Source organism: Platichthys flesus, chromosome 14 (assembly GCF_949316205.1).
Source record: "Platichthys flesus chromosome 14, fPlaFle2.1, whole genome shotgun sequence".
In the NCBI taxonomy this organism is placed as follows: Eukaryota; Metazoa; Chordata; class Actinopteri; order Pleuronectiformes; family Pleuronectidae; genus Platichthys; species Platichthys flesus.
In genome coordinates this window covers 7091638-7111358 of record NC_084958.1, presented here as the reverse complement: position 1 = coordinate 7111358, position 19721 = coordinate 7091638, and the positions used below count along the sequence as shown (strand labels likewise).

Below are 19721 nucleotides of genomic sequence, written 5' to 3'. Positions count from 1 at the left end.
CACGGATTTAAGCAGAATGTGAAATTATTTAAATTAGAGAATTTGGATTCTTCATATCTAAATGTTTCTGTTTAAATGTACAGTCAAGTGTTTCATTAATGTCAGCGTGATCTCCCATCATGACCAAAAGGAGTTTAAATTCCCTCTGCTTCCCGCTATCAATATACTTATGATGTGGAAATAGCCTAATTGTTTTGGTAAGTGGGTCTTCAAGTAGTCAAATATGTAAATATACTGATTTACGATATGATATTGTATACTTTATGCTTCTTAGTAGCTGTGGCTTTGAGAAGAAGCTGTACATGTCTGATCCAAGGAGCCCTGGGGGTCTGGATGAAGCCTGCAGACAGAGGATCTGCGTGCACGTCACAGACTCCTGTTATTCTCTGGAACTGGGTGATTGAAGAGTTCTGATAATAACGACACGATGGTTGAAGCTGGAAACCACATCAGATGCTTGTGGCCCCGCTATGAGAGGCGGGGGTCGCTGGTGGGTGGCTGGCGTGAACATGTTTAGCCCACTTTACGGATTTATTATACAAGCGCCTCCTCCCTCCAATCCACGGGCTGCTCTCCCAGACTGGCACACCCACCGCCGCGCCGTCACTGTGGGAGAGTCAGTTGGGCCTTGTGGGCTTCCTGGTCCTCAGCTCCGCCTCGCCTCGATCTGGCCGGACAGGGGAAACACTTCTCAGTTCAAGAACAAAAGCAACAACGGGCAGCGCCGCGGAGGACCGAGTAACGGCGAGTCCGGGGATCGGATCTGAACCTCAGCGGATTGAGAAACACACGAATCCAGCGCCACGGAGCAGCCGAGGACGGAACTCGCACGAAAGGCGACAAACTTGGTCGCCTCGCATCTTTCTAACCCGCCCGTAATCCGTCGAGGTGCTGGACAAATAAGACAAGGGTCAAACCGACAGACGGTATTGTTTCCCCGGTCTCCCTCTCCAACTTCGGCCATAAAAAAGCGGAGTGGCCCGAGAGGGAACTCGAGGGCTCCTTTGTTTTCTTCTCGTCTCGACGGACCTCGTGGATAGAGGGTTGTTTTGTCATTTTCGGTAAGTTTATTTCCATGTTCCACTGAAGCGTGTCTGGTGGCGAAGTGCGCCTGTGCAGTGGGAAGCGTTTTAGTTAGTACGCCATAAAGGAGGGGGGGGGAAAGAGAGACACTGGACTGTTGTGGCCACTGGCCCGGAGAGCAACTTTTACAGCTTGAGTCACACTCGGATATAAAGTGTGAACCCCCACACAGAGTATTAAAGTGAAACCTTTACCTGCGGGGAGCTACCACATGAGCTCACCCGCTGGTTATAGTGAGTCACGACTGACTCACACACTGATCCCAGAACTGTGAGCTGTGTTTTTGATGCACTTGAACATTTCTTGCCTGGCTCATGCGACCTTAAATCGTCGGCCATGGTACAAACCTCCTGACTAAGTACGCAATATATCCTCTGGTACCACAAGTTCAGAAAAACAACTTCAATATGCGATACAGGGTTTTTTGTAAAACCGAATCCAGTCAGTATTTACAATTATCTGAGTCATATATTACCTAACGATTTTAATTGGACAAACATGGCAACAAAAATTGGTCAACAAAGTTAGTCTGACTCATAATTCCTTGTGGTTTGCCTTCAAACTGCTAAACTGACGATCTGTTGTCATTTGATGAAGTGTTGGATAAACACCTGTTGCCTGAGAAAAAAATTGGATTTCATTTAGTTTCCAAACAACGCGCCTATAGAGATATCTAATGCTAAACACTGATTAAGTGTGTAGATTGTCTCGACCTAGATTCGAGTATTACTAATGCAAATCGTTTCCCCCTTCCACAGGTTTTTGTTGCCGTATCTGCCTTTGTGAAGAGGCTACACTTATCTCTTGGAGCCCGAGTACTTGGAAGTGGAACAAAGCCCAACTGGGAAAGGGTGAGAAAGTAGACTGTGATGGATTTCTCGTAGATACCCATTCCACACGCTCCCACCCTTTGTGACCGATTCCCCACTCCCACAAAACAAAAGTCAGTCACCACACTTTGGGGGAGGGGAACCCAGTCTGGACAGGGTATACGACTAGTTTCATTGGGAGTTCAGAATAGGAGTGCAAAGGAGGATGGGGGAGGGGAAACAGCTGTCAGATAATTGACTTTGAGAATGAATTAGAACAGAAAGTTCCAACAACATCATAGTTTCTACTTTTGGTTGTAATCTTCAGAAGGCTTTTGTTTCTCCTTTCAGTTATCTGTGAGGTTAATACAGTTCGGGCGAGCAAAAAAACATCAACAGCTAAATCAGTGTGTTTGTGTGTGTTGTTTTCGTAGGTGAGAGCCCGTTTTGATATCCCAGATGGCAACCTACAGTGAACACAATGGCAGAAATGGACTAATTGTGAGCATGAAGGAGTCTTTTGAAGGAAAAGTCACAAAGAAAGAATGTGAAGGAAAGTTTGAAGCTAAACGGCCTTCCAAGGATTTGTGCCACTCTGCCAGCTCAGCGGAAAGCAACACAAGTGGTGTGGCAAGTTTCACCACGAACCACAACTCTGTTGTGTGCCTGCCTCTGGTGTCGGAGGGACTCAAGCTGGTATGGACACAGTCTGATCAGACCCGTGAACTTGACACAATCCCAGAGTTGGTCCAAGCCTTTAACTTATTTCCATATCCATCCTCCCATGAGGTTACCACACTGGCCCGGGTATGTGCCCTGCCATTGGACAAAGTCAAGGTGTGGTTTATGGTGCAGAGAATTAAATATGGTATCAGCTGGTCGTCAGAGGAGATAGAAGAGACGCGGCAGAAGCTAGCAGTGCCTGAGCTCCATGATGATTCCACTGAAACAAACGATGAGGCCAAAATAAAGAGCAAGAACAAGACGGGTGAGGAATTGGTAACTGAGGATAAGGTTAGCGAAGAAGTGGAAGTTGCTCTCACCAGCGTTACCCCCAAGAAGACCAAACCAAAGTGTGAGTCACCAGATTCATATAAACCAGCTAAGCCCGCCACCCCATGTTTCAGTTCCACCCTTCCCCCTCCTCAGGATTCATACTTCTATCGCTCACCAGCAGACCCACCAGCAAGCACAGCAACTGATGTCTCCCTCGACCTTTCAGAGTCCTCGTCGAGACAGCACCGTCACAGCCGCTACAAAAAGTCAAAAATTCAGCTCGCCGCTCTTCGAAAGAGCTTTCTGAGAGAGAACTGGCCTGCAGAGGCAGAGCTAAGACGTTTGCAGGAAGAAACTGGGCTGACCCGTAATGACATTCGTAAATGGTTCAGCGACAGCCGTTATCAGCTTAGAGTTGGCCGTGGAAGCCTGGCAGCAGCCCAGAGCTATTCTCAACACACTGCTGTGGGAGGTAAACATGATCAACAAACTCAACCTCTTCCACTCATTACCCAAAAGACTCGTCAGCCGAGTAGCGTGAAGGGCAACGAGGCCACCCGGAACAGTGGAACAAGAAGTACACATTTCTTCCAGACCTTTCTGACGAACACCCTGGAAGCATTTGGGGGAAAAGAGCCTGAGGCAGAAGAGTGTGATGTTATGGAGGAGCTGTCTGGTGACGGGGACAGTGTCAAAGACGAGGGGCAAAGTGACGAACAGCCCTTACAATTGACCAAGACCTGCAAGATTGAGACAGATATTCCACAGGAACCATCTGATATATTAAAATCATCTCCTCACTCTTCCCCATCTAGCAGCCCACCACCAACTAATAAACAACTTTCAAACAGTAGCAGCACATCAAAGAAGTCATCCCACCCAGCCAAAGCCAGTCCCTCACCAACACCCATGCTTATCTCAGGGGCTCCTTCAACTACATCTCCGTCTCCTGCTCTCACTCCTGGTGGGCGTCCAAGAAAGACCAAGGAGCAATTGGATGTTTTAAAGCAGCACTTCTTGCGCTGCCAGTGGCCCAAGAGTGACGATTACACTGAACTTGTTAAGCTTACAGGTTTACCCCGAGCAGATGTAATTCAGTGGTTTGGTGACACACGTTACGCTGTTAAAAATGGCCAGCTGCGCTGGGTAAAGGGGGTCCGGGACCAGTTCTTGGCTGAACTTGCCCTCCAGCAGAGTGGCAGTGGTCTGACTAATGGAAGCAGCTCTGGGACATCTACTCGGGTTGGCGGTAGCCGCAAACGAAAATCTCAGGCAAATGTACCAAGTACAGGTACTCCTGATATCCAGCCTTTGTTAGCATATTTCCTTTCAACAGGCCCCCTACATGAAAAAGACCTTGACACACTATGCAAGAAATCAAGGATGAGCTACCAGCAAGTGCGAGATTGGTTTGCATCTCAGGAGGCGGGGGAGACTGACCAGGAACAAAGTATTACTGATTGAGACACTGGAACCAGACATAAGAATCGGGCTGTGCGATATGACCAAAATCTCATGTCCCCATAGGCATCTTTTCATATTCAGATAATATAACTCAGTAATGCAAATTTTAAATAAATAAATGTAAAATTAATAGATTTTCTCCTCTTTGTACTTTGGTCCAACACTCGACCCGGGTGTTTTCGATTTGGCATTGTGTATCTTGGGTCAAGTTTTCGCACCGACTTTGAAATCCTGCTGCTTAAGCATATAAGTGTAGGCCATGTATTTGCAGATATAAGTTTTACCAGCAGTCCTAAGCTTCCATCTTTGCGATGCTTTGCCATGTGTTGCATCATGGGTAAAAGCCTCTAGCAGTATCTGAGTCTGGGGTTTGTTTTAAGCACCCAATTGTACTTTTTCTCCTCCGTAATTTCCTAGTGCTGGTGGAGATTATTTTTGTGCAGTTGGTAAAAGAGGTGATCGGTGTTGGAGTCTGTTAATGAAGTTCTCTTTTCTGGTCTGTGTCAGACTTTTTATCCTTATACAACTTTCAAGCAACAGAAGTAGCACCTCTTTTAGTTCTGAGCTCCTAGTTTTGGTTTTTTTTTCAGAATTGCTGTATTCTGTGCCACGTTCACATGTCCTGCCTGCATCCGTGCCATGTGGGAAAAAATCAAAACATCCAAATAACAAAAAAAGTACTGCTTTAAAGAGTGGCTTACGGTGGAACAAAATAAACAATACTCGATCATGCAAAGAGACTTTTCTATTGTGACAGGTTATGAATCGTCATATCACACAGCCCTACTTCAAAACATTTCTAAAAGTAGGCGGAGTGCTCCTCATGTCCTTTGCACCAACAAGCATAGTTATTACTTTGGTTTAAATTGCTTTAATTTGGGCGGTTTTGTAACATCCAGTCTTCCCAGTACAAGCCCTTGATGAGGTTTGTGTTTTTTATATATCCTGCATTTCCTGCTTATCCTAATATATTTGGACTGGAATTATAATTGCGATGCCCGTGTTACTGTAAATAAGACAGTAAATTGTACACTGGTTTGCAATATTTTTTTAGCTTATTTTTGTTTAGATCTCACTACTTAAGATTTTTCTTAGTATGATATTGTAGCAGTATAATTTAAACTGGTTGTACTCTCGGTACCTGACTATAGCAGATAAGTAACTGCTCCAGAAATTGTCTGTGTTCATGAATTTGTTGACTGATCATTGTGTGTCATAATTCCTTCCCATCAGATAATTCCTTTTCATTGAAAGCACACTGGACATGTACACTTTAAATCGATATCTTGCACTTTGGTTTCAGAGCCTGCTGCCATAACTTCCATTAAATTCAATTATTTCACAAAAGAATAATTCCTAACTTGCCGTGTCATTTCTGAACCCTAAACAGGGAAAACTCTGAACATGTCTTAAAAATAACATTTCATTTTTATTCTACTTAGGTCAACAGCGTATTTTTTAAGAACATTCCTGATTCTCCCCTAGTCTGCTGTAATATTTGATTTACTAGTAGAATACTTTGCTTGTCATTTACATTTAACAGTACTGAGAAAGAGGCAATTGCATTAATATCATACAGATAGAGTTGCCAACTTAATTACGTGCATTCAATGAGTCAGTCAGTATTTTTATATATCTTGTCTTAATAGGTCTAGGGCATGACTTTTAAAATATAGACAAAGTAGATAACTCATGAGGGTCCACATACTTTGTAAGTAGCAAGAAGGCTTTAAATGCATATCTATTTCTGTCAAACTGATTATGATAACAGTTCAAGCAAAATAAATATGAGGTATCAGTTCATGTATTTATTAGTTATTTCATACATTGCTTTGTGTTGCAAGAAGAAAAAAGTCCCCATTCTTTAGTACTTTGGCTCACAAGTACGAGTCAGAGTTTAGTTCCATTTAAAATGTCTCGACAGAGGTTAGATGATCAGAATGTTGACAAAGCTGTGTGCATCATTGTATTGGTCGTGAAACGTTAACACAAGTGTTGTGGGGAGATGTCCATAACACTTAGTGTTTACAATGTATTTTGTACTGTTTAAAAAATCTCATTTGCACAATTGTGTCACTGGAAACCAGTAAAGGATTTGCCTTTATAATCATGTGTCTGCAATGTTTTTGTGTGTGTGTGTCTGTGTGTATTTGTATGGTGTAGAGAATCCAATTGATTATGACTATGAGCAAAAGTTGTTGTGAGCAAAAAAAAGCACTGAAGTGATCTGCAGACATGCCACTGAGAAAAAAATACTGACAGAAAAAACGGATGAGAATGAATCAACAGACAAAGAAAAGGTGGTTGTTTAATTTCTCAATAGAAGAGCCACCCACGTAAACACAATTATAAAATTATAAAAACAGTGTCAAAGACATTTAATCACTTGTGCATACAAGTTCTGGTCGAACACAAATCTTCGAACAAGACGTGAGAGTCCTGATGAACACAACAGCTAACGACTCCTATACGGACAAAAGTTTGTCATAGTGACGTATCATTAACGCCTGGGAGACTGTAATGAAAATCCATTCATAAACTGGAACTGGAAAACAGGGGTCTGATGCAGAGTTCTGATGAGGACAGAAAGTGACCCGTGACTCAGAAGATTCATGAGAAAAGCCTGCCACTAGTTCTTTGGAAAGTATTTCTTACCTTGTTGAAGTGCTGAAGGATGTAGGTGTTCCTATTTCAAATGGGTTAAAGGGGGGATTTTGATCAGGACAGAGAGCATTTAGTTCTGCATTCTAATAAGTTAAGTGTATTCACGTCAAACAAAGAGCTAAAGGTACAAAAGTGAGGGTATGACCACACTTACTGCGTACATGGTCATGAAGAGAACTGTTGCTGGAAATAGAAGTGGCTGATCCAGGAGTCTTACAAAAACAGAAAGAGTGACAGTTTTTATCTTGATTTAATATAACAAAAGTTAAAACCAAAAAAAAGCTCTAAAATTCTGTATAATAGCTTTATATTATATAATGTCTTAAATGAATGCTCACAATGATCTCATCCGTGAATCTATAATAAGAGAATAATAATTAAGATTTAATTTCACTGACTTCATCAGAGGATGGAGTCCACTGTGTCTATTGAGTTTCCTTTGATGTCAGACATCTCCATAACAACCTATCTAACTTTATCCACTGAGGTGAGGTGAGATGAGGTTAAAAGCTACTGAAAAACCTTGAGTCAGTTTTTGTTAAACTGTAAATATTATGTCAACAACGGGCATCAAATGTTGCACGGGAATTAAACATAAACTTTTAAAAATTTGTTCTGTTGTCACTGTTTTAAAGCATGACATGTATTTACACCGATAAGAAATCACACAAGAGCCGCTGTAAGTGGGAGACTCACAGTGAGAGAGGAGAGACTGGGACCTCGGCCTCTGGTCCACCCCTGAGACTCTGCTGAGCCAAAGTGACTAAGAACACATGTTTGACTTTAATAAGTGCGATTCTCCTCTTAAATGCAGAAATGTGATGAGCCAATAAAGAGAGAAATGCTTACCTGTTGGCTCTTGACCGAGGTGTAACTAGTAAAATAAAACTACATATGAAATTGACCAGTAGTAAAAACTGCTGAAACAAATTTAAATTAAATCTTAGATTACCCGGGGAGGTGACAGCCACAGGGAGTGTCATCCTTTGAGTGCTGTATGAGAAGACAATGAGTGAACTGTAATTTAAAATACTTCAGCGGTATAATGTTTATAATCAAATATGACCATTCTGAAAGGTAAATTGGCCTTTACCCATCTGTATGAAATTGTCCTGGAGAAACCTGTGGCAAGCAGAAAGTATACAGTATAAATAAATATGATGTAAACCTTTAACATTAACCTTGTAGAGCTGCTTTCAGCCATGCACTGAATTCCGGATAATCTCTGGAAATTCTCTGGAGGTATGTTAGATAAAAAATGTCGGAGTAAGAAGCTTGGGACTTTCTCCACAGCTCCTCCGACCAGCCCTCTAGAGCAAAGCTCAGCAGAATCTCCAAATTAGCCCACGTGAGAACACAGCAGGGTATCCTCCGCAGGATTCACAGTGAGCAAAAAGGCGTGTTTTGAAAATATTTCTAACATACGAAAGATGCAAAACAAAACAATAAAAAAAAAGGAATACCAATATGTCAGGATGAAATAAAGGAGACATACACTTAGAGGATACTGACGGCACTTCTGTGATGTTCTGAACACGTCCGAGTGGAGAATCTCTCACTGTATTGGTCATGTGTGAAAGGAAAACCCCAGAGAATGTCCGGGCCCAATTGTGTGGAGATTTCATGTTCAACTTAATCTCTTTAAACTGCTTAAGAACCATGTACTTTAACAAGTAAGATTATGGAACACTTACCCTCCTCTGAGAAAGTGGCTTCTTTAATTCGGCAGTTTCTCTTTTCAGCTCAGAAAGCTGCTTTTTTAAGGCAGCGTTCTCTCTTTTCAGCTCGGTCAGTTGCCTTGAGACAACAGACATGGGATGGAAAGCGTTGTAATCTGAGATTTATTTACATAGCAGCAGAGGAACGATCAGAGATTTGGAAATCACCTGTAGCCCTGCTCAGAGACCTCCTTCAGGCGCCTTTCCAATTCAACAGACTTGTGCTTGAAGTGCGTCGTGACTCTTTCCATCTGTGTCCACTGGAAATGAACAATCTGTGGAAGAAGGATGTCCCTATCAACTCATCTTTCATTTCTAAGGAACTACTGTAAAATAAATGTAGCTAGTGGATTATACTGTAAGATTCTCTCTCTTTTTTATGATATTGACATTTAAAGTTTAGCAATTCAATAGGTGGCACAGAGGAGACAGACCTGTGATATGTGCTGCAGTCGTGGCTGGATCAGATTTGTTGGGTCCTTGAAAAAGACTTTTTCCTGTGGTTTCATCTGAAATAGAAAGGTGTGCAGATCTACAGTGATGTGTCGGCTGGGTGGAATAAGATAATCCTCTGCTGGCAGCATTAGACAGTGACCTGCAGTGAACGTGTCAGTCTCACCAACCTCATCAGTGATGGGCAGATAACTGCAGCTGGCCCCACACACACTGCACTGCTCTGAGAGAAAAGAGGCACGAGGGATGATGTTAGATAATTATATATTGTAAAATTTGGGAGAGCAGATGGAATATAACTGTCTTACTAGATTTGATGCATGCCTCACAGGAGATGTGGCCACAGCTGGACACAGCAAACGATGACCCTTTCCTTGTGAAGCACTGGTTACAGTGGAACCAGTCCATTTTAAGCCCTTTGTGTTCAAAGGTCACAACACTTAGATGTCGTTTTATTATATTAAAGATTTCAGTATATGATGATACATGTGTGGACAAACCTGATTACATACTGTACTATTGTCTACTTATGGTTTAGGTTAACTTCCTGGTTTGTGATAATTCTATTGAAAAAACACATTTAAGATAAGGGTCTGCTTCCAATTCCAAGGGAACAGTTTAAGATAAGAAAAGAAAAAATAAGCCTTTATTAGCCCCACAAAAGTGAAAGTTCCATATTTCAGCAGCAATGCGGATGAGAGTAGGTAACATCAGTCATAAAGTAATACATAAACGTGATGCCATTAAAGTATAAGGAAAAATAAAATAGAGAATGTATACAATGTAAACAAGATGGCACACAGAATATATTAAAATTGCAATTATTGAGTTATAGACTTATTAAAATTGCACAAATGTGTTGCTTGTTTAAATGTAATTAAAGTCGAGTGAATTTGTGCAGACGACCCGTTCATACCTCAACAAATGAATTCCCCTCTACACCAAGACAGGTTCGCAAGAAAATTGTATTCCCAGTTTAGAGTGCAAGAGCATGACTGGCCTGCACAGAGCACTGACCCTGTTCAGCACATTTTAGATTAACTAGGGCTCAGAATACGGCCTTGATCAAGCCTCATCAGCCAGGATCCGGACCCGACTCCACAAGCGCTGCTGTGGTCGGGTGAGCGAGGAATTATAAATCTCCTGCTAGGTTCTAAAATCTTGGGCAAACCTTGGTCAGAAACCTTGGAGCTGCTGTATCAGTATACAAACCGTCTTCTATCACGAGACGTTCACTTGTCGTGGAAGGATCGGGTCAGATTCAAACTCCCACAACGACTTCCCAGTTCTTTTAAAGGTCAGATCAAGTTTGAACAGTGAGAATGATCCTCATGTACATCACCAGGGACCCTGGGAGAGGCTCAGCTCCATGTAATGCTGTCACCAGATATACTCATACCGTGTGTTTCCTGCCATAATGTCAAAACAATGAAAGATACATTCATCATATATAGACATGTTTGCAGAGTGTGTGTGGAGGCTAGTTTAGTTATACTATGAATTTATCACTGGAGAACCCCCCCCCCCCCAGCAGTGAGACGTGATGACGTAGTCCAGGACGCTACTGTTAGCCGCTACCTGTTAACTAGCTAATTAGCTAAAACTGCGCCAAAGTGGGGTCTGTGGCTTGACGCCGACAGACCGAAGGTAACTAGAGACGCTACACTTAAACATGGCGGCTGTTGAAAGTCTGTTTCTCCTCCTGGTTACTTTACCTGCGACCTGCTCACACCATATATTCAGCTGGTTCAGCTCTGCTCCCTTTTCTGCCCTGACCACAGACTGACGGTCAGAGTGACGTCTGGGGTGGTTTGAACAAGGCACCGACAATACTCCACACACGTTTAAAGAATGTGACTATTTAAAAACCCTACTATACCAAAGATACGTCTACTATTATAGCCAATTCATAAGACTTATTTAAAAACAGCCTACTAGTACGATATAAATAAGCCAATCAACATAAGCCTATACTACTATTGAAAATATACCACTTTTTTTTTTAAAGACATGCCTACCATTTAAATACTATAATATAAATGTACAATTGAAGAACTGAGAAGCTACCATTTTATTAATTCCAGCACTGGAAACTCATTTTAACCCAGATCAATGGTTTTCATTGATACTTTGATGGCATTTATCCCTGAACATTTAGGACACATGCTGCACAACAAGTCCTGACCTGCACCTCAGGAGTTAAAGCGCAATTTATTTGCCTCATCCACATTGTCAAACTATACTTTACGTTTATGGATGGATGAATCCAACTGGAAATTGAATGAGTTGCATTTAGAGCCAGTGACATTTCACAGAGTGCATGTGTAGAAACTAATGAAGGCAGTATACAATAGTCCACTAGATTTAATCCAGCCAATTTTTTATTAGCTTTGTGGAAACTGAACAACCTTTGACCCTGTACCATTTTTTGGCCTTGGAAGAAACTACATTTAAAAAAAGTCAAATTACAGTACATTTTTTTGTCTGACACCATTATGGTGTTCCAACTCAACTTTCCACACAGGTTTTATGAATTGATGAGTGTAATTCTTAATGCGAGGGTGAAACTGTTAAATCTATACCATTACACCCTGTAATGACAGCTTCAGTTTGACCCAGTGACAACCTTAGCAGACATATATACCGTTTGAGTGATAAATGATTGGAGCCTTGTTCAAGTTGAATGGATACATCTTTAATGGCATCAAATCTGAAATGCAAAGAGGCAACCAAGCTTTTCAAAGCTGGAAACAATAAAAACCAAGTCAGATTGTCGGAGCCAGTCCTTCAGATGAATTCATTGCTGGAGAGGGGAACAAAGACAACAAGTCGATGAATTAAGTCGCTGGGCACAAATTCAGAATTTTGCAGAGTAAAATAAAGTGGTTTCTCACTTTGATGCTTCAGGGGTTCTCAGTGATTGTGAAAGGACCGAGGACGGCTTTCTTTACCACCCCAAGCTTCCCTGTTACACAAACACCTTTGGACCATCAGTAAAATGAGACCAGTTTAATCCAAACACGTCACAGATGGTTTACATACCCGAGGCAGTACTCCTGATCCTCCTGGACTTGCAGGTTGACTCACAGCAGTCACATAGGTTGCTATATGCAGGGTTATCCATAAGCTCCCAGCTGAACAGGCAGAGTGTCCGGGATTATTTACAATTTTACTTAAAGCCGTCTAGTTTTTGGACTAGTTATACAAGCTTTACCCGCGATTTTTGATGTAGTTGCAGGCCTTCTTTGTGTGGTCAAGCCCAACAGGATCCCAAGCCACAAGTTGGCAGTGCAAATACACCTGTTGAATGCAGAGGAGAGCAATGTTCCAGTATTTACAGCCACTATGTGAAAGACCATGCACAGATATAGAATAGAGGTTTACCTCTTTTCCAATGGCAAACTTAAAGGCTTGAAGGGACAGTTGGATCTCAGATGACTTTTGCCTTGGTTCAAATTTTGAACGGGAGGTTTTGCTGTCCACAAGACATCTGTATGGTTTAAAAAAAAAAATATGCAAAAAATACATTACTTACATTGTGTGGGCAGACAAAGTCAGTAGGCCTGTGTTCATATTCAGTACAACAAGTATTACCCCTTATTTGTGATTATTGGGTATAAATCACTTCCAGGAGTCAGCTCTGGCGTGGCGGCAGCAACACATTCATCAAGAAGCAGCAGCAAGGGCTGATGGAAGTTTAGCTCCACACTCGCCATGATGGGTATGAAGGAGCCCAGAGGAAAAGTGGTGGATTCAGCAGGGCCTGAGAAATCCTCTAAAAGCACAAGGTGGAGGTGAGACGTCTAGTTGAAATGCTGCCGTTTCAAGTTGAGGTGATGAACTCTTGACACCTACCATTCATTAGTCCAATATGAAAAACCATCTCTCCTTGACCAAATGTATTAAACACAGGGTCGTAGGTGGGGGGGTACCAATCTTTAGGCCTGCATAGAATACACATGTATTGCATGAATCAGTTGAACACAAGTCCGAAAGTGATCAAATAGTCTTGATATTCAACACCCTGTGTGGAAGTTGCATGAATGCACACCTCTCATAGGAACACACAACTGGGTGAGTGAAGGGGAGTTCGTTGGAGTCTGGAGAGGAGATGTACATCAGGTCATTGCTGTACATTAGATGATTCCCAGTGACCTATGAGGAAGACATGTTACTTAAAACATCAAAACCCATTTACTTAAAAAGCCCAGATTGAAATTTTCTACCCACCAGTCTCCTGAAGTTGCAGTCGTTGAAGCCCACAGTGAAAACGGCCTCCCCGCCCGAGAAGCTGGTGGGAAGACAGTTACCGAGACGAAAGAGCGAGGGGTCGACCGGGTTCCTGCTCTCTCTCCACACCAGCGTCATATAATCAGGCCTGCAGTCCACTTTCATGTCTGACAAATACAATCAGGTTTGTACACAAACAGCAAAGAAACCTTCAATTCTTTTTGACGCTATGTTACCTGCATTAACTGACATGGCAGCTACCAGGATGGCGAGCAGCACCCCTTGGCAAAACAAAGCCATCATGACTCAACACGCAGGATGGGTACTGTGGAAGCTTTTATTGGTTGTACTGGGAGATGCTCATCTAGTTTAACTTCAGTCACCTGGTGTGTGTTCACTACCTCAGGTGCAGCCGCCTGACTCTCATTACAACAAGTCCCATTCACCGTGTTATAGCTGTTTAATTTCTATTAGGGACCAGAGAGCCTGACAGAACATTCCACAGCTAGAGTAGATATGAGAATATAAACTGATCAATTAATTAATCCAATTTTATTTGTATAGCCTATATTCACAATTTGTCTCATAGGGCTTAATAAGGTGTGACTACCTCTGTCAATAATTCTCAACAAGAACTGTTAAGAGGAGAAAAAACAGAGAAACCTCAGAGGGTCACATGTGAGGGATCCCTCTCCCAAGACAGACAGACGTGCTGTAGATGCTGCACGTCAAAAAACATTTGCATAATGGAGGTGTATTAATGTTTGAAGTATTTATACATGAGAAAATGTCTGAAAAGCATGAAAGGAACAGCAGTGACAATTGGTGTTATCGTCAGTAATGGTAGAATTTGGGAGTAGGCACATTGTATATCAAGCAGTCTTGCTGTAATCATAGTCCATGATCAGCTGCCACCACGATCATGATCCACCATCACAATCCATCACCACCATCCATGATCAGGATCCCGGATCATTATAGAAAAGTGTCAACCTACTCACACTTTTCACCTTTCCTAACCACTATGCCTTGACCCCGATGGTTAACCTCTTTCAATCAAGAAAGTTATAGCACTTAATGGCGGAAGATACATACAAACTCTCAGTTGAAGTTTGTTTTAAACTGAATGATACATCCTTGGAACAGATATTGTCAGTTTATACAGAGGAAACATATAACCATCAGTTACAGGAAGAAATTATTGATTTTATTGGAATTAAGAGAAATCAAACAGCTCTTATTATGGCGACTGCTGTAATACTTCCAGGTCACTTCCTAAGCAAAATTGACTATTCTACTGCACCTTCACGCTCCCTACTAATTATATACATCTACAATGTTGAATTTCAAATTTAAAGTGCTTTTACGGAAGTTGCCTATTGCTTTTAGCTCTGTCTCCATTTACCCATGGGACTCTACTGTTTTAATTCCTGAGTTAACAGAATTATCACCCTTTCTCATATGTGCTCTGAAACCTTATGAGTGTGAGCGGTCACAGTGAGGATGATAATCAGTCATATCCTGTCTCGGAGCTAGTGAAAAAAAACGATCAATTGCTCAACTTAAGTCTATATTGTGCATCACTCATCTTGAAATGGTGTGAACGCTGTCAGTTAATCTTGGGTTTACAAGCTGTGACTTTTAACACCGTATTAACAAATTGTAGTGCAGCAAGTTGTAGTGCAGCATGATACAAGGATATATCTTCGGCAGACATCGGCAACTACTTGTCTTTATGGCATCATAATTCAGCCAATTTCCCCAGGATTGTGTGATGACGTAATGCATAACCTCTCATCAACCATCTCATAACTTAAATCCACATCCTTAAGTGATCATTAAAACTCAAATTAAAGTCTATTTAAATTGTAAAGTGATGAAAGCAGCAGTTTTCAGTGCATTGTACCGGTCTGGCCATCAGACTACATGTATTAGCCAGAGATATTTGTAATTTTAGGTCAGGTTGCCACTGGCCAGGACAACATGAAAATCCTCTATTATAAATCAGTACAATTACAGCAGTCTTTCCATTGATGAATGGATATCCATTGGGTGTTCATGGATGGTGCTGAAAAGATTGAATAAACAGCAGATTCAGCAGCTTAAACAAGTTTTATTTGACATCCGATGGATTTATAAGATTTGGAGGAGTACTGCTGGAATTATTAGCCATTCTGAAAAAACATAGGTCAGGCCCATGTAAAGCTGATGACATCATGCACGTCAAGAAGGAGGTCATCTGGTCCTGGCCTCAATTTCCTCCATGACCAGAGTCTTAGTTGATACTCGTGTCCAGTGTTCAGTTTCAGGATCAAGACCTGAGACATCGTTGTTTTAATCCTTTACACCCAAGTCTTCTGACGAAGGGTTTTGCTCCACGATGACCAGGGGTCCCAACACTGAATTGTGACTCTGGCTGTGTGATTCTGCAAAAAGGAGGGGGGAGGGGATAGCAGGTGGAATTAATGACTTCATGCAAGAAAGTTCTGTCTAAAAATAACTGAGCTGACATAAGACTATACCCCATTCAACTCCTCTTTTGGAACGGGACTTGCAGGTTGAATCGCAGCAGCTACAGAGGGAGCTCTGAAGCGGGTCATCGAGCAGCTCCCAGCTGAGGAGGGAGTAATCAGAGAGGGGTTTTCAAAGTGGAGGTGTTGAGACAAGACAGAGACGAGCAGCATCACCAGCCAAGTGCAGGGACTTAGTAGTTGAAGCACACAACTCCTCATATTGCTTTTACAATTTCTTTTTTTGTGTACACTCTAATAAAAAGGACAGTGGACAAAATAAGCTCATTTGTTCAGCTTTAGAGGCGCCGCTGGTTATTTTAAAGATTGGACAGGGGACAGGCTAGCTCCATAATAACCACAAACATAAGTGATAATTGATTTGATCATTACCTTTCACTATCTTTAACATAATGACAGGTCTTCTTGGTCTCATCCAGATCTGCAGGGTCCCATACAACCAGTTTACAGTGGATGTAGACCTGGGGAACACACAAGGAGTCAATGAGTTTTAGTTTATCAAACTTCAATATTCCAGACATCAGCCCCCAATTTATCCTCTCACCTCCTCTCCTAGACCCAACTTGAAGGATTGCAGGTAGAGGATGAGAGCAGACGAGTGGTATCGAGGGAGGAACACAGCGTGTCCCCTCGCGCTCTCCAAGAGACACCTGAGGACATTTTAATTCTCAGATTAAAAACATAACTCATGTGATCACTGTGAACTCTAACCCGTGTCGGCGTCCTACCCCTTGTTGGCAATGATTGGGTAAACCGGGATGTCGGGGTGCAACTCTGGTGTAGTGGCTGCCACACACTCCTCCATTAGCAGCAGCAGAGGTCGATGGGACTTCTGCTCCACTGCTGCCCATATTGGCATGAAAGAGCCCAGAGGGATGACGTTTGTCTTGGCTAAACCTGTTAATTGCGCTGTTGGGTAAGGGGTAAAAAAACATGCTCAAAAGGCAGCTTTGAATGTGCTCGTGTGGTGTTCGGCAGTGTGAGAAGTCACCATTGAGGAGCCCCATGTGGACGACCAGCTCGCCTCGACCTTCAGAAACACCTGAGCCAGGCTTCAGGAATGGGGGAATCCACGACTCAGGTCTGAAACGTAATGATATTCCTCAGACATTTCAGTTTTAATATGGAATTGTAGTCACCACCCCTTTAAAAGAAAACTACCTTTTATAAACGCATTCGATGGGATGTATCAAGGACGGAGGATTCATCTTCGCCTGTGGCCTGTAAGTCAGTTCATTTTTATAAATGAGGCGTTTCCCTTTCATCTGCAGAGAAAGAAAACTGGTTATATAAAGTACAAAGAAGTTATTTTATTTTTGGTAAAGATAATTTACTTTACCAGTTTCTTAAACTTGCAGTCTGCAAACTTATAGTTGAAGTGAGCCTCCCCCTCCCCAGTGGGCAGAACACTGAGCTGAGTAGGCATGCAGCTCCCCAGGAAGAGACGAGCGGCATTCGGCACCAGCTCTGCACTGATCCTCCACTTGATTTTTACTGAGCCCTTTTCACAGACTACTTTGACATCTGCAATGAAATCCTTAAGCTGTTAAAGTTCCCATCAATTAAGCACATACGGTTGGTGAATTTATATACACACACACATCTGAAAAATACCTGCATCAGCGACGGTGGCTGCAAAAACAGCCACGATTATCACACCTAGGCTGAGATGAGTCACCATGACTGAATGATCAGACGCAAAGTGGAACCGACACACTTGTATAGACTTCCTGTCTCATCAGCTGAATGATCAACATCTGTGTAGTATCAGGACAACACCTCCACTCATGCATTGTGGAAATGTATTATATCCTCTGTGACATTTATTTTCTCAAATGCACTTGTAAACAAAAACATTATTAAGAGCATTTCCATTAGGTGCATTAAGTGCAGTTTGGATCTTTTTGTACATGTTTTAGAAGAAATTGTTGTACTTTTTATTCTACATTCAAACCAAAGGTTAATATTTCACTAACAAAATATGATTCACCAGCCTGACTGCAACCACAACATGCTGCTTGATAATTTATAACGAATGCATCACTGCAAAAATTATCTCAATTCGGTCATGATGTTAAGTCTCTGAAAGGGGCTGGTCTGATTATAGCTGTTTTTTGTTTTTTTTTCACCGCTTATTTTTTCACTGCATGTATTATACTTAAAAATGTATATATTTGATAGAGAAAAAAATGTATACAATGAACTTAGTCAAAATTTTAGAAGAATATGATTTAAAACGAGCAGCGGCCCTTTTAACTTAAACGTAACTATTATATGTTTATTTTATTAATTTGTATTTTATATTTTTTGAATCTGAGCGGAACGATTTTTCTTTCTTCGCCGTGACGTCCGGAGCGTTCAGCGTGATACACAGGAAGTAAACTCGAGCCAGCCATACAAGCGGGTTGTAATTCGCTAGTTCACGAAGTATTGTGATCGAGAAACTGTTCATATAATCTGGAATTGAAGTATATAACTGAATCAACATGCTGATCAAAGTAAAGGTGAGATAACGCTTTTATTTAATGTTGTACTTCTCGTACCGCTTTTGTTGAGTCGCTCGCTAACATCACTCACCGGTTCGCTAATTCACCTCGGGCCAGTTCTCATCATATTCCGGCTGCATCTTGTAAAATGTTAGCGGGTTTTATTTTCCAATGGTTTTTGGCTCTCCCTTGTCGTCGTGTGTGTTGTTTGATATCTTGCTAATTTCAAATTAAACCTCAGCGGGTTAGTTTAATCATGGGACGGTGTGACAATCAAATCCCTTAACAGTGTGTAAAGCTACAGGGCAGTTCTCCGGCAGACTGATGTTAGCACTGTAAGAAATACATCCATGAAGTGTTTGATCGATTGGACGAGACACGTTTGAGTCATTTGGGACAATGGACACAACTCTAATCCCCATTTAGCTCACTTGAACGAGTGGATTGTTGTTTTGTCGACTTTTGTGTTGATGCGATCGTGTTGTTGTTTTCCAGACCCTCACTGGAAAAGAAATAGAGATCGACATTGAGCCCACGGACAAGGTGACATCATGGAATGCATTGTCGTCCCGATATAAACAGGAATCTGAATAATCGTCACCCACACAGCTCTGCATCATGTGTAAATATCCTGTGTTTGTTTACGTCAAGGTGGAGAGGATTAAAGAAAGGGTAGAGGAGAAGGAAGGGATCCCCCCGCAGCAACAGAGACTCATCTACAGTGGAAAACAGATGTGAGCTCCTCCCCTGTTTTATACATGCGTCTGCCTTCGTAACGGAGATCTTCTTTTTCCTCCTCAAATCTCCTCCTCTAAACCATCTCTTGCTCTCCCTTGTGTCATCTTGCCCTCAGGAACGATGAGAAGACGGCGGCGGACTACAAGATCCAGGGCGGCTCAGTGCTCCATCTCGTGCTCGCGCTAAGAGGAGGGTCGGTGGTCCACAGTCTCGGCTGCATACACCCGTCCTCCTCGTCATGAGCCGCTGTCGTCACGGGGGCCGGCCGAGTGCCAACAGTTCGAGGTGTCCGTCTTAAACTGAGCCACGGCACAGAGATTTGATATCCCACGCTCCCTGGCCGACGCAAACAAATAATCAAAAGAAGAAGAAAAACCAACAACAAAAGACGTTCTAATCTTACTGAAAATGTTTTTTGTCAACCCACATTGGCTTTGAGTTTGACCCATTGATGCAGGCACCCATGCAGTACAAGAGACAGTGTGAGAACCCTGTGGTCTTTTTGCTTGTGAATAAATGTTGAAGTTAATTTAAGCTTTGTCATCAAAC

The 19721-nt window shown here is 42.1% G+C and overlaps 5 protein-coding genes across 5 annotated transcripts; 2 read left to right on the top strand and 3 right to left on the bottom strand.

The window, feature by feature from the left end:
- Window positions 1-617: 617 nt before the first annotated feature.
- homeza (homeobox and leucine zipper encoding a) lies at window positions 618-6459 on the top strand. Its single transcript, XM_062404898.1, has 3 exons — window positions 618-1061; window positions 1842-1934; window positions 2327-6459. The coding sequence occupies exon 3, from the start codon at window positions 2352-2354 to the stop codon at window positions 4350-4352; it is 2001 nt and encodes a 666-aa protein (XP_062260882.1). The 5' UTR covers window positions 618-1061; window positions 1842-1934; window positions 2327-2351; the 3' UTR covers window positions 4353-6459.
- A 348-nt stretch (window positions 6460-6807) lies between these two features.
- On the bottom strand, window positions 6808-9595 carry LOC133968336 (RING finger protein 212B-like). The gene is made up of 12 exons (XM_062404320.1): window positions 9496-9595; window positions 9358-9410; window positions 9169-9243; window positions 8903-9009; window positions 8711-8813; window positions 8110-8138; window positions 7969-8009; window positions 7866-7890; window positions 7713-7779; window positions 7171-7228; window positions 7008-7038; window positions 6808-6817 (listed from the first exon to the last, which is right to left on the bottom strand). Exons 1-12 carry the CDS (start codon window positions 9593-9595, stop codon window positions 6808-6810), a joined length of 699 nt encoding a protein of 232 aa, XP_062260304.1.
- A 2271-nt stretch (window positions 9596-11866) lies between these two features.
- On the bottom strand, window positions 11867-13751 carry LOC133968716 (zona pellucida sperm-binding protein 3-like). Its single transcript, XM_062404897.1, has 9 exons — window positions 13654-13751; window positions 13418-13584; window positions 13239-13342; window positions 13043-13131; window positions 12782-12962; window positions 12572-12677; window positions 12402-12487; window positions 12082-12321; window positions 11867-11990 (listed from the first exon to the last, which is right to left on the bottom strand). Exons 1-8 carry the CDS (start codon window positions 13718-13720, stop codon window positions 12222-12224), a joined length of 900 nt encoding a protein of 299 aa, XP_062260881.1. The 5' UTR covers window positions 13721-13751; the 3' UTR covers window positions 11867-11990; window positions 12082-12221.
- A 1759-nt stretch (window positions 13752-15510) lies between these two features.
- On the bottom strand, window positions 15511-17718 carry LOC133968715 (uncharacterized). The gene is made up of 9 exons (XM_062404896.1): window positions 17563-17718; window positions 17288-17472; window positions 17110-17213; window positions 16940-17031; window positions 16677-16857; window positions 16493-16598; window positions 16321-16409; window positions 15940-16031; window positions 15511-15843 (listed from the first exon to the last, which is right to left on the bottom strand). Exons 1-9 carry the CDS (start codon window positions 17627-17629, stop codon window positions 15752-15754), a joined length of 1008 nt encoding a protein of 335 aa, XP_062260880.1. The 5' UTR covers window positions 17630-17718; the 3' UTR covers window positions 15511-15751.
- Window positions 17719-18300: 582 nt separating this feature from the next.
- On the top strand, window positions 18301-19701 carry nedd8l (NEDD8 ubiquitin like modifier, like). Its single transcript, XM_062404895.1, has 4 exons — window positions 18301-18452; window positions 18930-18977; window positions 19086-19168; window positions 19288-19701. Exons 1-4 carry the CDS (start codon window positions 18435-18437, stop codon window positions 19412-19414), a joined length of 276 nt encoding a protein of 91 aa, XP_062260879.1. The 5' UTR covers window positions 18301-18434; the 3' UTR covers window positions 19415-19701.
- Window positions 19702-19721: the final 20 nt, after the last annotated feature.

Excerpts from the sequence above, each read along its gene's own strand:
- LOC133968336 (XM_062404320.1), bottom strand. The coding sequence starts at position 9,595 with ATGGACTGGTTCCACTGTAACCAGTGCTTCACAAGGAAAGGGTCATCG. Across the intron at positions 9,010-9,168 it reads GACTGCAGCACATATCACAG|ATTGTTCATTTCCAGTGGAC; the intron begins GTCTGTCTCCTC and ends CTTCTTCCACAG. Across the intron at positions 7,229-7,712 it reads CCAGTCTCTCCTCTCTCACT|ACTCCTGGATCAGCCACTTC; the intron begins GTGAGTCTCCCA and ends TGTTTTTGTAAG.
- nedd8l (XM_062404895.1), top strand. Across the intron at positions 18,978-19,085 it reads ACATTGAGCCCACGGACAAG|GTGGAGAGGATTAAAGAAAG; the intron begins GTGACATCATGG and ends GTTTACGTCAAG. Across the intron at positions 19,169-19,287 it reads ATCTACAGTGGAAAACAGAT|GAACGATGAGAAGACGGCGG; the intron begins GTGAGCTCCTCC and ends TCTTGCCCTCAG.
- LOC133968715 (XM_062404896.1), bottom strand. The coding sequence starts at position 17,629 with ATGGTGACTCATCTCAGCCTAGGTGTGATAATCGTGGCTGTTTTTGCA. Across the intron at positions 17,473-17,562 it reads AGCCACCGTCGCTGATGCAG|ATGTCAAAGTAGTCTGTGAA; the intron begins GTATTTTTCAGA and ends ATTTCATTGCAG. Across the intron at positions 16,599-16,676 it reads CCAATCATTGCCAACAAGGG|GTGTCTCTTGGAGAGCGCGA; the intron begins GTAGGACGCCGA and ends AAATGTCCTCAG.
- homeza (XM_062404898.1), top strand. The coding sequence starts at position 2,352 with ATGGCAACCTACAGTGAACACAATGGCAGAAATGGACTAATTGTGAGC.
- LOC133968716 (XM_062404897.1), bottom strand. The coding sequence starts at position 13,720 with ATGATGGCTTTGTTTTGCCAAGGGGTGCTGCTCGCCATCCTGGTAGCT. Across the intron at positions 13,343-13,417 it reads ACTGCAACTTCAGGAGACTG|GTCACTGGGAATCATCTAAT; the intron begins GTGGGTAGAAAA and ends TCTTCCTCATAG. Across the intron at positions 13,132-13,238 it reads GTTGTGTGTTCCTATGAGAG|GCCTAAAGATTGGTACCCCC; the intron begins GTGTGCATTCAT and ends TATTCTATGCAG.